Genomic DNA, 16,025 nt, shown 5'->3' with positions numbered 1-16,025 from the left:
TGTAGTCTGCTGACCTCTGACTTAGAAGATGGAGAACTCTGCCTGGACAGCATCAAATCTAGAGAAACAATACATTTCAGAGCAAAGATATGCAGCTATTTTTGTGCAGGGAAGAAAAACTGTTATCTTAGGCCCTCTTCCCGGTAACAGACACTCTTGATGTACAGGTTGGACTTGCTAACAGCGGGTAACAATAATCGTTTGGTGAAAAACAAAGCACTGCTCCGATCCCAGGAGTCAGGCCTGGGCTTCCCGTCACCTGCATCCACCCAGCAGAGCTGAGACGAGTAAGCGTCAAAGGTCAGTCCATTGGGCAAGCCCAGGTCATCCTGCACAAGAATCTGCCGGTTTGTGCCGTCCATGTAGGAAGTTTCGATTTTGGGGTTATCTCTGTTCCAATCTGTCCAATAAAGGTTCCTGGAGGAGGAAAAGGAGGGGAAAGAGGGAGAGAAACTATGAAGATGCATGAGGCAAAGTTTATTAAAAAGACACTTAAAAGAACCTATGATGAAGACATTAGCAGACATTGAAACACGGAATGGTTAAAAAGGATCTGGAGGTGATAAGACACCTTTTCCTTTGCAAAGACACTTGGATTTAGTTCTTCATTTGAGTTTGGTTATTCTGTTACTAATGAATTCACTTCCCTTAAACATAACTAACATATGATAAAGCTGTTAAAAAAAGAAAAAAATGGAACACCATAACTGACATAAACACACAGGAATTCCCATACGCTGTCACCACACAGGGAGGCATAGCAGACCCAGGGGCTGACCACAGAAGTGGATGCTGGCAGAGGCAGTGGTCAAGGTGCCTGCCCTTGTGGAGGTGGCCCAGTGGCCACAGAACAAGGATGTGGTCTCAAAGGGAAGGAATCAAAGTGCCAAGGAGCCAAGGGCCTGGTGTGTAAGATTTAGAGCTTGCAGTAAAGGAAGGAGAGAGAAAGCATTGATGTGCTGATGAAATCCATAGGAAGGGGTCTCCAAGGTGTTCACCGGGTTGGCCCCCAGGAAGGAGCCCAGGGGTACATTTATCCTACCTTGATACCCTTCTGGGGTTGATACAATTTGGGTGTTGATTTCCATTCAACACAAATGGAAATCCCCAATTTTTGAGCTGTCAACTTACAAAGTCTCTTGGTAAAAGATCTGAAAGTGGACCGTGGTATCAAGTCCATGATCACAGGGGACTGTAATAAATGTTCTGGAATTTCACTATGGATATCTATATGCCACCAACTGTAGACTCATTCATCCTGGACTCATTCATTTCAGGAGGCCTATGCTGGAGTTAGAACCTAACATTTGAGAATATCCAAAAGGGTAGATGCAAATAGAAAAGATGCACACACGGATTTACAAGATACCCTCTCACGGAATCCGTTACGATGCCTCTGGGGTTCACCAACTCAGTCTCAAATAGCACTCGGCGCTGGGTGCCATCCAGCTTTGCAACTTCTATTCGATCTAGGTAAGAATCCGTCCAGAAGATGTTGCGGCCAAGATGGTCAAGAGCAATGCCTTCTGGGCTTCCAAGATCTAGAAGCAAACACAGAACACTTCTGATTTTTTAAGCAGGCAAGATTAGGTTTTTCTGATTACTTAGTGCTATTTCACATGGTGTCCAATTCTTGCACTTTGAGAAAACAAATGGGAATGTGAAATGCTTGTTGTATATAAGCAACACTCAAAGTGACAAATTAACAAGCACCACTCATTCACTTGAGGGGCATCCACCTGTTCGCCACATTGGGAACCAGGCCCATAACGATGCCTAACCTGTGGTCCTGCCTTCAAGGAGCCCACAGCCAATCACAATTCAGACTGAGTTCTGGGTTCTATGGAAACATGGAGGAGGGACGTTGGACTCAGCCTGGGGAGACCAGGGAAGGATTCCTGGGGGAGGTGACACCTCGTAAAGCTGACTCCTGAAGGACCAAGAGGAGTTTGTCAGGCAAAGATCCTGGATAAGAGTTTTCCAGGTAGTGGGATCAGCACATATGTATAAAGGAAGACTGGACATGGCTTGAAGCGAAGTGTACATAATTCTGTATGGCTGGAGACCATGAAGGTGTGGGAGTGGCCGGAAATAAAGTTTGGATGCCCGTGTTAATGAGCTTAGAGCTTATCCCACAGGCAAAGAGGAGGCATTGGAAGATCTTAAGATGGGAAATGGAACAAATAGATTTACCTTATTGATTAATTATTGGGGAAAAAAGGTCATTTCAGAGATATAATATATGCAAAATATCATAGCTGTTATTACTTTTATACAAGTATTAGAAGTACAAAGAAAGAGTATCAGTGATTGCAAATAACAGTCCCAGAAGTCTTTACTATGTTATAAGTAACTGATTTTCAAGCCAGGGGCTGCCCAGGGTAAGCTGACTACAGCATGAACCTGCAGCGCCCACCTAACCTTGTCAGAAGTTCAAGCTTGCAATGGTTTCCTGACCACAAATAAAACCAAATTAAAAATTAAAACTCCCCTAGGGTTTTACTGTTGTCATTTAGGATTCTTTCCTCTCTACTAGGATTAGAGAATTGAAGGTCATTTAGTATGGCTGGAAGTGTAAGCCGGAAGGGGAGGAGGCCGAGGATGAAGCTGCCCTGGCCGAGGGATCTGGGGGATGAGGAAATCATCCCAACACGTGTGCTTTCATCAATACACAAGCAATTCAGACCCTCAGTCTCCTTTCACTAGACTCCTAATACATCGTCACTGTGGATGCTGGGAACGTCCAAGTCCCCCCGAAAGGACCCCCACCAGACGAAGTTTATTAAGAATTAGAAACAGCAGTTAAACAAGGTCTTTATTATTCAAACCAAAGTAGAGATTTATAAAGTATTAAAATATTTCCCATGTCCCTAGAGGCGAAAGGATGGAGAGACTGTCCTCTAAAGGCCTCTTCCAACTTTCCAACAAAACCAGAATAAATCATGTTGGGGTCTGTTTGGAATGAACACCTCCTGTAGGAGTGACATGAGCTGCTCAGACACACACAGAAGAGGGGAGGAAAGGCTGCTCCATGAGAGTCTCTTTACAAGACCCCAGAGGAACCCTGAAAGGAACTCCAAGAAGGAACTGTTTGTCTCCTGATAAAGAGCCCTGGTCCTGACTTCAAACCCAAGAGCAACCAAACCTCCTCCCTCAACCAGGAAAATATTTCTTTATGGGCTACAGAGCCAAATAGGCCTCGAAAACCTCATCCTTTCCTGTGCAGTCAGGGCAAGAAGGAAAGACAGCAGGCAGTATATCCCATACTGCTTATGTCAAAAGGAAATGGATTATGACACTTATTAGAGACGCTTGGTTAGGATTTTAAGAAAGAAAACCTCTTTCACTCACTAGGGATGTACCAACCTGTACCATGATGAAGACTTAAGTGGAAGTTTCTTACTCTCTTTTTAAATAAAAAAAATTGATCCCCAGTGATCTTTCTTCTACAAAGATCACATTCTGGTTTAATTCTGTGTTTTCACAGCAGGCTTTTGCCTGGAATGTTTCTTACTGTGCTTAAAGCTTTCTTGGATGATTATCAGTTCCAAAAGCAACAGGAAATAGCAAACGGTGACCTACTCCCCTCTTCCACTGGGTTTTGAAGTCAAATCATAGATAATAGCAACAACATTTTTAACAGAGAGAAAGAAGATGCAAAAAGGCATTTTCAAACTCCTGTTCATTAAACCAAACCATGAAAACTAGCAGACATTATTTAAATAGCACACTGGCTTCTAGAAAAGGATTCGGGGTCTATGTCCATATTTATTTAACTCAACCTCAGTTTAATTCCTGCTGCATCATCTCTTGTGAAGGAGCCAAGAAAGGAAAAAAAATTTGCCCCAGGGGCTGCTCCACAGGCACAGAGACCCTTCCAGAATATCACTTGTTATGGAAGCATTAAATTAGAAATTGGAAAAGCTACACTTAGCCCCAAGTAAAAACAAAAACCAAATGAGGCTCATATATTTCAAAGATGAATCTTTGATTTAAGTGTTTTGCAGAGGAAGCAAGATGATTTTACACAACAAATATCATTGGCATGACAATGTCTTTTGATAGAAAATATCTGCAACTCAGCGGATGAGTCACTGACTTAACAACATGTCATATTTGACCTTTTCAGTACAGAGGAATTTTTAGAGGCCCTTGATTTTTGTTGTAATGGCCTTTAATCTTGATCAAACATATCCATGTAAAACAGTGCTGACTTGTTGAATGTAGGCATTAAAACAATGTGTAGAGTCCTTGGCTTAAATTGGTATCAAACAATTAAGGAATTGAGGCTAAATGTTGAGGGGTTGGCTGTGCCAAAGTGTCATGCACTTTATCATCAGTAATGCAACAAAACACTGAGGAAGGTCTGTAAAAGTTCAGCCTGATTTGCTGTACTCCTCTGACATAGGCAGTCTGAACAAGTGCCGGTGGGCGTGAGGTAGAATAGAGGAGAGCCCTCCCCACACAATGTTACAGGTTGAAGTGACAACCCTTTCACTTGAAAACTTTCTTGGGCATAGACTCAACTATCAGGGACAACATTTGCCAATACGCTTGTGACCTTCCCAACTTTATGACTCATCTGCCTGTTGCCTTTGGGAAAACCCTAATGGAGCACACTGTGGGGCAGACACTCTGAGGATCTATTCTAGACTCAGCAGCCAGAGGGACAAATGTATATCCAAACTGGATGGTTGAGTTTGGCTTTTATTGTTCATTAAAACTGGCCACATAAGCTTTCAGAGAAAGGCATGGGCACTTACCATGTTTTAATTTCATTCTTCATAGGCTAGCAACAAATCCCAGCTAAGGTGTTCATGATTTAATGATGAGTCCTAGGAGGACTCTTCAGAGAAGGCAGGAAAGGATGGTGTTTGAGGCTGAGGATCAGCCCCTCTCGAATCACCATATCCTGTAAACAATCATACACTCCACCCCTCTACTCTCCCCCAAGAGCCGCTTGGGCTGCTAAAAGCAAAACCAAAAAGGAAGAACGATATTTGCTTGCCCACCTTGTCGAATGATGGTGGTTGGCTCTCCACCATGCAGACTGGCTCTCCCAATGGAAGGCTCACTGATGTCGGTCCAGTAAACCATCTTGTCCACACAGTCGAAGGCCAGTCCAATGATGACTTTATCCTGGAAGTGCAGACCAGTGTGAGAGTACTTCACCCACTGCTCTGACTGACTAATGATGGTGGGAATCTTTCATGTGCTTATAGGCATTTCCATACCTTTTTTTATGAAGTGTCTTCAAGCCTTTGGTTCATTTTTAAATGTTCATTATTATTTTTTTTTCGAGTGTACATCATTATATTTAGACTTCTGTGTAGATTATATCATGTTCACCATCCAAAGACTAATTACAATCCATCACCACACACATGTGCCTAATCATCCCTTTTGCCCTCCTCCCTCCCTCCTTCTCCTCTGGTAACTACCCATCCAATCTCTGTCTCTATGTGTTTGTTTGTTGTGGTTTTTATCTTCTATAAAATGTTTATTATTGAGTTGTAGGAGCTCTTTATATATTTCAGATAAAAATCTTTTGTCATATACATATACATACATGTGCGTCTGTGTGTATGTATGTATGTATATGTATATTTCTTCTAAGCATGCAGCTTGCTTTTTCATTTCCTTAATGATGTTTTTGAAGAGCAAAAATTTTTAATTTTTATTAAGCTCAATTTATTGTTTTTTCTCTTATCGCTAATCCTTTTTGTATATTGTCTAAGAAATCTTTGCCTACCTGAAGATCATAAAAAAAGAAATAAAGACATAAATATTGGAAAGAAAGAGATACAATCACTCTATTCTAAGACAATATGATTATTTATGTAGAAAATCCTGGGGAATCTATGAAACTATTATAACTAACAATTAAATCGAGCAAGGTTGCAGCATACAAGGTCAATATAAAATTGTATTTCTATATACTAGCAAAAAATTAAAACAATAATGTTTATAATAGCATCAAAAACCTAGTATTTAAAAAGATATTTTTAAATGTGCAACATTCCACACTAAATACTACAAAACATTGCAGAGTGAAATTAAAGAAGACCCAAATAAATGAAGAGATAAATTAGTTTAATGGATTGTAAGATTTAATATTGCTAAGATATTAATTCTCCCTAAACAGAGTTAAAGATTCAATGCCATCATATAAAAATCCCAGCAGGCTTTTTAAATTTCTTTTGTTAGAAAATTATAAGATTACTCTAAAATGTATGCGGAAATGCAAAATGAGGCTCTGGGGACCATAGAAGTGGAGGACCAGGATAATCTTTTACTGGGAAAATCAGGGTATCAGCAGACTCTTCCCCCTCAAGAGGTCAGGTCAAAGAGGAGACAGAGATCCTTACCTTACACCATACACAAAAATTAACTCAAAATGAATCAAAGACCTAAATGTAAGAGCTAAAACTAACAAACTCTCAGAAGAAAACATAGTAGGAGGAAGCCTTATAACATTGGATTTGGCAATGATTTTTTGGATATGACATCAAAAGCAAAAATAGATAAATTTGACTTTATCAAAAATAAAAACTTTTGTGCGTAAAAGGACATAATTAACAGAGTGAAAAGGCAACCATGGAAGGGGAGAAAATATTTGCAAATCATATATCTGACAAGGTGTTAATATCCAGAATATATAAAGAACTCCTACAACTCAATAACAACAATAATAAAAAACAACCCAATTACAAAATGGGCAAAGGATATGAATAGACATTCTTTCCAAAGAAGATATACAAATGGTCTTTAAGTGCATGAGCAGATGCTAACATCACAAATCATTAGAGATATGCTAATCAAAACCAAAATGAGATACCACTTCACACATATTAGGATGGCTACTATTAAAAAACAGAAAATAATAACTGTCGGCAAGGTGGTAGAGAAAGTGGAACCTTTGTGTTCTGCTGGAGGAAATGTAAAATAGTGCAACTGCTAAGGAAAACAGTATGGCAGTTCCTCAAAAGATTAAAAATAGAATTACCATATGATTCAGCAATTCCACGTCTGGTTTATATCCAAAAGAAGCAAAAGCAAGGAATCAAACAGATGTTTGTATACCTATGTACATAGCAGCATTATTCACAATAGTCAAAAGGTAGAAGCAACCCAAGTGTCCATTGATGGCTGAATGGGTAAACAAAATGTGGTATATCCACACAATGGAATATTCTTCAGCCTTAAAAAGCAAGGAAATTCTTGGGCCAGCCCCAGTGGCCTAGTGGTTAAGTTCGGCACACTTTGCTTTGGCAGCCTGGGTTTGGTTCCTGGGCATGGATCTACATCACTTGTCTATCAGTGGCCATGCTGTGATGGCGGCCCACATACAAAATAGAGGAAGATGGGCCGGCCCCGTGGCTTAGCGGTTAAGTGCGCACGCTCCGCTGCTGGTGGCCCGGGGTTCGGATCCCGGGCGCGCACCAACGCACCGCTTCTCCGGCCATGCTGAGGCCACGTCCCACATACAGCAACTAGAAGGATGTGCAGCTATGACATACAACTATCTACTGGGGCTTTGCGGGAAAAATAAATAAATAAATAAAATTATTTAAAAAATTACAAAATAGAGGAAGACTGGCAACAGATGTTAGCTCAGGGCGAATCTTCCTTAGCAAAGGAAAAAAAAAAGGAAGGAAATTCTGACACATGCTACAACATGGATGAAACTTGAAGAAATCATGCTAAGTGAACTAAGCCAGTTACAAAAGGACAAATACTGTATGATTCCACTTATATGAGGTATATAGAATAAGCAAATTCATAGAGATAGAAAGTAGCATGGTGGTTGCTAAAGGCTGGGGGAGTTATTATTTGCTGGGTTCAGAGTTTCAGTTTGGGATGATGAAAAAAGTTTTGGAGATGGATGGTGATGATGGTTACATAACATTGTGAATGTACTTAATGCCACTGAATTGTACACTTAAAAATAGTTAAAATGGTAAAAATAAATAAATAAAAAGGACACAGTGAATAGTTATCCTGTTGTTTCTGCACCCTCCTCCCCACCTATCCCACCTAAGTTTTCTGCTTTTCATTGCCTCTCTTTGACACTTAGTCTCTCCCTTTGGTCTTGGGGGGAAATGTAACCCATTCCCACTATCTGAGAGTGTGTGCTAGAGGACACAAAGGAGGAACGATGATCCCTCCTCCAGGGATTTATGTTTCAGTGAGGCTATAGGAGAACGCAAAGATCACTTAGAAATTCCTTCAGCAAATATTTTTTGAGTGCCAAGTGCTGTTTTGGGTCTACGGACACCACTGTGAAACAAATACCTCCATCAAATAGATGGGCAGTTTCTGGCCTTGTGGTGTGTGCTTATATTCCTGGAGGGAAGATATACATCAGCTACAGGACACACACATCGATATAAAATGTATCAAGTAGTGTTGAGTGCTATGATGAAAAGCAAAGCAAGATGAGGAGATAGAGAACAGTGGAGGTTGCAATCTGGATAGGGTGGCCAGGACTGGCCTCTCTGAGAGGGGATGGGCCAGCAGAAATGTGAATGAAGCAAGGCAGTGAAATGTGCAAGAGTCTGGGAGTGAGAGAAGTCCAGGCAGGGGGACAGCATGTGCAAAGGCCCTGAGATAGAAATGAGCATGGTGTGTTGAGGACCAGCCAGAGGGCTGAAGCCAGGGAGTGCGGGGGACGGTGGTAGGGAATGAGGTGGCAGAGGTAGCTTGAGGCCATGGGAAGAACTGGATTTTATTCTGAGTGAAGGGGGAATCCATCAGAGGGTTTGTGCAGGGGAAGAACAAGAATCCACTCAAGGTTGCTTTGCAAGAGGCTTTCGAAAAGCATTTTTATTTTGCAGATTTTTTTTCCCCTGGGAAAGATTTGCCCTGAGCTAACATCTGTTGCCAATCTTCCTCTCTCTCTTTTTTTTCCCTTCCCAAAGCCCCTGTACATAGTGGTATATTCTAGTTGTAAGTCCTTCTAGATCTTCTACATGAGCTGCCGCCACAGCATGGCTACTGACAGACGAGTGGTGTGGTTCCGCGCCTGGGAACTGAACCTGGGCTGTCGAAGTGGAGCGTCCCGAACTTTAACCGTCTTTAACCGACTTTAACTAGGCCATCAGGGCTGGCTCTATCTTGCAGATTTTTTTGCTCGTGTTTCCTCCTGATCAAAAAGAAGAAGTGGGGGGCCGGCCCTGTGGCTTAGCGGTTAAGTGCGCGCGCTCCGCTGCTGGCAGCCCGGGTTCAGATCCAGGCGCGCCCCGACGCACCGCTTCTCTGGCCATGCTGAGGCCGTGTCCCACATACAGCAACTAGAAGGATGTGCAACTATGACATGCAACTATCTACTGGGGCTTTGGGGGGAAAAAAAAAAAAGGAGGAGGATTGGCAATAGATGTTAGCTCAGAGCTGGTCTTCCTCAGCAAAAAGAAGAGGATTAGCATGGATGTTAGCTCAGGGCTGATCTTCCTCAAAAAAAAAAAGAAGAAGAAGGGGGTGTGGCAGTGTGGTGTCTGTGATGTGAAGATCAATGCAGGAAGAGAAAACAGGGCGAGCAGGAAAGACAGTGGAGTGGAGAATGGAGGAAGGGAAGAACTGGATGCCGGGCGCGTGGCAGAGAAGGCTCAAGCAGCATTTTTACCCTCAATTTTTAAGCAGGCTTTGCTGCCAGCACTGGCGAATGATGAGGATTTCTGCTAGACTTTCATCTACAAGAGCTGACGCTCCTTGGTCACTCTTTAGGAGACCCTGACGGCCCCCTACTGCTCCGGCAACCCTGACCGATCCTGCAGTGGGAAGCCCCCAGGTCTCAGGTTTGGTTTCTTGTCAGAAGGTCAGGATTGCAGGTAAAACAGAACACCTTTTCAGAAGTGTCCAACCTCTATCTAATGGACAAAAATTCCTCAACTCCCAGAATGCATCTTTGAAAAAGCTCTAAGCCAAAGCTTGTTAACTGCCTCTGGGCAAATATGAGGCTCTTGAGTGGAGCAGCTTCCCAGAGATGAGTCACTACACTAACTTAGCAGGAAGAGCAAGATAAACCCAGCAGATGCACGCAGACAAGATGCCAAACTCACGTGACGTCCCTGCCCAAGGGATCAGATACCAAAGTGGTCTCTGAAAGGCCTTCCGGACTCTGCTCCTGTCCTTGAGCCACACAGGCAGCGCAGGGATCCAGTGGCCCCATCTAGAGACGGACACTGGGGTCACACGGAATGAAGAGGCCCCTGGCTCTGAGGGTCCAGCCCTGGTCCCTGGTCTGACTACGCCCTGCTTGTTTCTCCAAGTCTTGGAAGCAGAAGTGGCCACCAAGTGCAATAAGCCAGCACTCACCGGGGCATGAAGCAACGCCTTGGCTTCTGTCTTCTTCATGGTGCTTCCCTCCAGGGGGAGGTGCTCTATCTTCCCAGTCTGGGCAAAGAGTAAGTGGGTTCCGGGTGGCAGGGGGATCACGGCGGTAGGAACTGAGGGTCCGTGGTCAGTCGGGGGAGCCACTGTACTCAGACCTAGGTGGCAGGAGATGTCAGTGAGCAAGGCCCGTGTGCAGCAGGAATGCACGAATGCACGCATGTAGGTGCACGCACGCACACACACACATGCACACACACGCACACACAAGTGCCCACACACCAGGTCTCGTCACCTTCATGGCACCACAAACTGCACAGCCACACAAGCCCATTTTATATCTGAAAGCACAAGGAGCAGAAAGACCTCAGTCAATAAAGGGCATTTGTGAAGAAGATAATGCAGGGCGTGAGTTTAACATTAAAGGTCAAGTGAAAAGAAATGGCTTAGCCTCCCCCTTAATGGAAACAGAAATAGAAATAACCTAGCTATTCATGCCCTGCTTTGGATGTGGGCTACAGCAGTGAGCCAAAACAACGCCAACAGCAGCAACCCTGAAGGCGCTCACATTCCAGCGGAAAGGTGCTGAACGTGTTAACGCTAGAGGGGACTGTCAGAGAGAACGTGCCCCACATACCCTGTCCCGGCAGTGGGCAAGTCTCAGACCCTGAGGAGCAGGAACATGCCCCTTCTGGGCTTTCAAGAACAAAATGATGCTCAGGGGCTAATTCTCCCTCAGATTCAGCCTTGCCTCCTAACTGCTGGTCTTGACGCCTGGCACAGCTCCCTGGCTCACCTGACAAGCAAATGTCCCAGGAGGGGAGAGGCAGCCTGTGCTGCAGGGTAAGGAGCAGGGAATGGATGTCGGGAAACATGGGTCCCAGGTTAATTAATTCATGAATTAATGAAGTTTGTGAGTGATCACTTCTTACTCACTTAGCAGCTTTTGAAAATATCTGGTAGGGGATCAATCTATGATTATTAGCTAAATTGAGAATGGAGATTCAAGGATTGATTGTATTAGACTTTGGTAACTTGTGACAATTACCATTTTCAACATTTGTGACAGAAGCAGGATTTTAGAGCTGAGAACTACCCTAGAGATTACTTTGTCATCTCCTATGTTGAGGCTGAGGAAGTTAAGACTGGGGCAAGTATCTGTCCAGAGTCACACAGCATGGCTGGGCCTTAGACGGGACCCCCAGCTCCCAGCATGGCACCTTCCCACTGCCACGGGCTGTCACAGACCCAGCTCGCAGAAACCTTTGTGGCTGTTTCCACCATGCATTGTAAGTGGACATAGTACTAAAGGTCCTAGGACATAACCGTGAAGGAGGCAAGTGTGCAAGGTCGAGAACAGTCCCCACTCCCTGAGTAAACAAGACCCTGCGGAAGGGTTTCGGTTGGTCTCTACCATCCCTGTGATGTCCCAGTGCAGAGACGTTGGAAGGCCAGGCAGCCCACTGCAGAGAGTTTACCTTGGGGACCCAGAGCACGCATACCTCTCTGTTACCAAGTGCAGTACTGGTGCAGTAGGCCCCACTGGTCATTTGCACAGGACAGGTTTGCACAGAAAAGGAAGAGAAGAGGGTAAGAGGAGAGAGAAGGTGAGGGGGAAGAGAGAGATGGAGAGGAGTGGGGTGAATGATGAGGGAGATACAGAAGAGGGCCACAGAGCGGGGAAAAGGAGGGAAGGAGTGTGATTCAAGCCAGTGGAACAGCTCAGGATAGTGCAGGCAGAAAGGACCAACTGTGTCCTCGGCAAGGGCCCCCCAGCCACGCTTGTGAGCACAGCGCTGGGAATTCTGGTCCCTGAGGCCTTTCTCAGGCAGGAGCCCAGGCACAGCGCCGCCCTCCGACTTACAGGGGGGCCTCATCCCAGGCCTGGTCCTGGTGCCCTCCACCTCACGGCCGTCGCGATCCACACACCAGCAGTAGCCGGTGCTGCCGTGGCACTGGGTGGGCTTGTAGTGCCCATGCTCATCACACTCGGGGACAAACAGCCCCAGCGGCCGCTGCCGCTGGGGGTCCGCCGTCCCCGCTGCCCCGAGGATGTGTTCTCGCTCTTGCTGGCATCGGGTTTTCTCCACCTCTATTGAAGAGACAAGCAAAAGGAGAGATCGTGAGCCGTGTCATCCATCGTGTTCACCGGCCGTGGCTGCGGAAGTCCCCGCACCTAACTCAGAACCTCGACAGCTGCCTGTTCGTCACTGGGTTTTGTTTTATTAATTTTTTAAAATTTAAAACAGCATTATTATTTAATGGGTTTAATGGTCAAGAAGATTATATTTACATCATTTTCCTCTCTCTCCTAGGCAATTTATTTTTTCAGTTTTTAAAAATTGAGGCAAAATTGACATAACATAAAATTAACCATTTTAAAGTGAACAATGCAGTGGCATTTGCTACAGTCACAATGCTGTGTGACCACCACCTCTATCTAGTTCCAATACACGTTCCTCACCTCAAAGGGCAACCCCAGACCTTTTAAGCACCTGCTCTCCATTCCTCGCCCCCAACCCGTGGCCCCTGGCAACCACTAATCTGCATTCCGTGTCTATAGATTTACCTATTCTGGTTATTTCATATAAATATAATCATACAATGTGTGATCTTTGGCGTGTGGCTGCTTTCACTCGGCAGAATGTTTTCAAGGTTCATCCACATTGTAGCATGTATCAGTACTACGTTCCTTTTTACTGCCGAATAATACTCTATTGTATGGTTACACCACATTTTGTTTATCCACTTATCAGCTGATGGACAGCATGAAAATTTGTTTTAAGAAATTTTAAGTTTTTCTTAAACTTGTCCTTTTTATCATCTTCAGCTTCTTGTTTACCCACATTGAGTCAAGGTCAAAGATTTTGGGGACCAAAGACCACAGAGCACATTTACCAACATTTGTGTGCTCCCTTTTAATTATGTGCTAGTGTTTGGCATGAAATGTGACCTCTTAACTGCGCCACTCGGATCCCAAAGCAGGGAAATACCGCTGCATCTGTGGGGAATTGCTGATAAGAAGCTATGGCCTGGGAAAAACAGCTCCCAAATATGCAGAGTTGTAGCCATTTCCACACTAGCTGGAATCCAGCCACCAGAGCATCCAGCCAGGCCAGCGCTGCCATCACCTCTGCAGTATCTACCACATGAGTGATGCCCAGAGACCGGCGGGAACCACAGTGACTGCTGAAAGCTCCACTTCAGCCAAACTGAATCATGTTGGCTGCCTCTCTCTTCCTGGCCTTTCCATTTGCTGCTCAATTATGTGACCCCCCCTGCTCCTCCCCAGTTAATCCTTCAAGAATCAGCTCAGGCATTTCCTCCCTTCAGGAAGCCTTTCCGGGCCCTCCAAGGCTGGGCCTGGGGCACCTCCATGAGCTCCCAGGGCGCTCTGGGCTCTCCCATGCTGTAGCTCTTGTCACACCGATGCTAAGACTCTAAGGGGCTGTTCCTGTCTGTTTCCCTGAGCAGATTCTAGGCTCTGAGAGTGACTGCATCTCCTTAACCTTGACTTAGGAAGCACCTACTGGGCTGGAGAGGGGATGCACATGGGAATAACCCACAAGGCTGCCCTCAAAAAGCTCACAGTCTGGAGGGAAGAAAACAAGTAAACACACAGTTACAATCCAGTCAGTGAGTTGACAGAGGAGCCCAGGATACAAGAGATACACAGAAGAGATCCCCTCCTTGGAGCTCAGGGAGCAAAGGAGTGCCTGGTGCTTCTTTTGATCTTCACTGGAAGATTGTGTTTATGCAGATCTAGGGTAGGGCTGCACCGACTTTTCGTTAAGGGGCAGAGAATAGATATATTCGGCTTTGTGTGCCATATGATCTCTGTCACAACTAATCAACGCTGCAGTTGTGGCACAAAAGCAATCAAGTTTAATACATCAACGAATGAGTGTTCCAATAAAACTTTATTTATAAAAGATATTTCCAGGATGAGGAAAAACAAAACCAACACAGGAGCCACAATGCAAAAATATATGAAATCACCAGACCAGAAACAAAATGGAAAGCACCCAGAAATCAACCCCGAAGACACAGAAATCCATAAACTAAATGACAGAGATTTCAAAATAGCTATCATAAAAACACTCAACGAAATACGAGACAACACAGACAAACAATTCAATGAGATTAGGAGTTTCTTCACAAAAGAGATTGAAATCATAAAGAAAAACCAATCAGTGCTGATGGAGATGAAGAACACAATGGAGGAGATAAAGGAGAATCTGGAATCTCTAAAGAACAGAGCTGACAATATGGAGGAAAGAATTAGCACCTTAGAGGATAATACAGATGTACTCCAGATGGAAGAGGAGAGAGAACTAAGACTAAAAAGAAATGAAGAAAGACTCCAAGAAATATCTGACTCTATTAGAAAATGTAACATAAGAATTATAAGTATTCCTGAGGGAGAGGAGAGGGAAAGAGGAACAGAGAGCCTGTTCAAGGAAATAATAGCTGAGAATTTCCCAAATCTAGGGAAGGAGCAGGAAATACCAGTAAGCGAAGCCAACAGGACACCTATATATATTAACAGACAAAGGCCTTCACCACGACACCTAGTGGTAAGGCTAGCCAGGGTCAACGACAAAGAAACCATATTAAGGGCAGCTAGACAAAAACAAAAAATAACGTACAAAGGAACTCCCATCAGGCTCTCAGCGGATTTCTCAACAGAAACTTTACAGGCTAGAAGAGACTGGAATGATATATTCAAAATACTGAAAGACAAAAACTTTCAGCCAAGAATACTCTATCCAGCAAAAATATCCTTCAAATATGATGGAGAAATAGTAACTCTCCCAGATAAACAAAAGCTAAGGGAGTTCATGGCCACGAGACCCCCACTACAAGAAATACTCAAGAAGGCCCTCAGGCCTGAAAAAAAGAAGAGAAAGGGAACACAAAGCTTGGAGTAAGGAGAAAAGTAGGTAGACAAACTCAGAAAAATAGTAGATCTTTACCGGAATAGGTTAGCAACCACTTAAATACTAAATTCAAAGATCAAAGGAAGAAATTCACCAAAAATAAATTTAACCTCATCACTGTAAACACACAGCCACAACACAAGATAGAATAAGGTATAACAAGAAAAACTTAGAAGGGGAAGAGGAAAGCGACTGAATTGATTTAGTATAAGGAAATAGGAGGCCATCAGATAATGGACTATCTCATACACAAGATTTTTTGCCCAAACCTCAAGGTAACCACTAAACAAATAATCAAAACAAAACCACATATGACAAACAAAGAGAAAACTAGAAGAGTCATAAGACAGAACAACCAAACTGAATTGGCAGTCCAAAACAAACGGGACAAGAAACAAAGGAAATGCAAAAGAACCAGAAAATAAGTGACAAAACAGCAACATTAAGCCCTCATATATCAATAATTACCCTAAATGTAAATGGATTGAACTCTCCAATCAAAAGATACAGAGTGGCAGGATGGATTAAAAAGCAAGACCCAACAATATGCTGCCTTCAGGAAACACATCTTAGCACTAAAGACAAGCACAGGCTCAGAGTGAAAGGATGGAAAACAATACTCCAAGCTAATGGCAAACAAAAGAAAGCAGGTATTGCCATACTCATATCACACAAAGTAGACTTCAAGATAAAACAAGTCAAGAAAGACAAAGAAGGGAAATATATAATGATAAAAGGGACACTCCATCAAGAAGA

The 16,025-nt window shown here is 43.8% G+C and overlaps 1 protein-coding gene across 1 annotated transcript in view; it reads right to left on the bottom strand.

The window, feature by feature from the left end:
* NID1 (nidogen 1) overlaps positions 1-16,025 on the bottom strand; it is an 89,849-nt gene that overhangs the window by 5,015 nt on the left and 68,809 nt on the right. Inside the window, exons 13-17 of the mRNA XM_058542977.1 lie at positions 12,194-12,421; positions 10,315-10,487; positions 5,013-5,139; positions 1,370-1,541; positions 260-417 (exon numbers count right to left, since the gene is read on the bottom strand). Of these exons, the coding sequence (XP_058398960.1) occupies positions 260-417; positions 1,370-1,541; positions 5,013-5,139; positions 10,315-10,487; positions 12,194-12,421 (858 nt within the window). The remainder of the gene's footprint in view (positions 1-259; positions 418-1,369; positions 1,542-5,012; positions 5,140-10,314; positions 10,488-12,193; positions 12,422-16,025) is intronic.

Source organism: Diceros bicornis, chromosome 6, assembly GCF_020826845.1.
Source record: "Diceros bicornis minor isolate mBicDic1 chromosome 6, mDicBic1.mat.cur, whole genome shotgun sequence".
Taxonomy (NCBI): Eukaryota; Metazoa; Chordata; class Mammalia; order Perissodactyla; family Rhinocerotidae; genus Diceros; species Diceros bicornis.
Note: the sequence above shows the minus strand (reverse complement) of the source record. Positions and strands in the feature narration are given on the sequence as shown.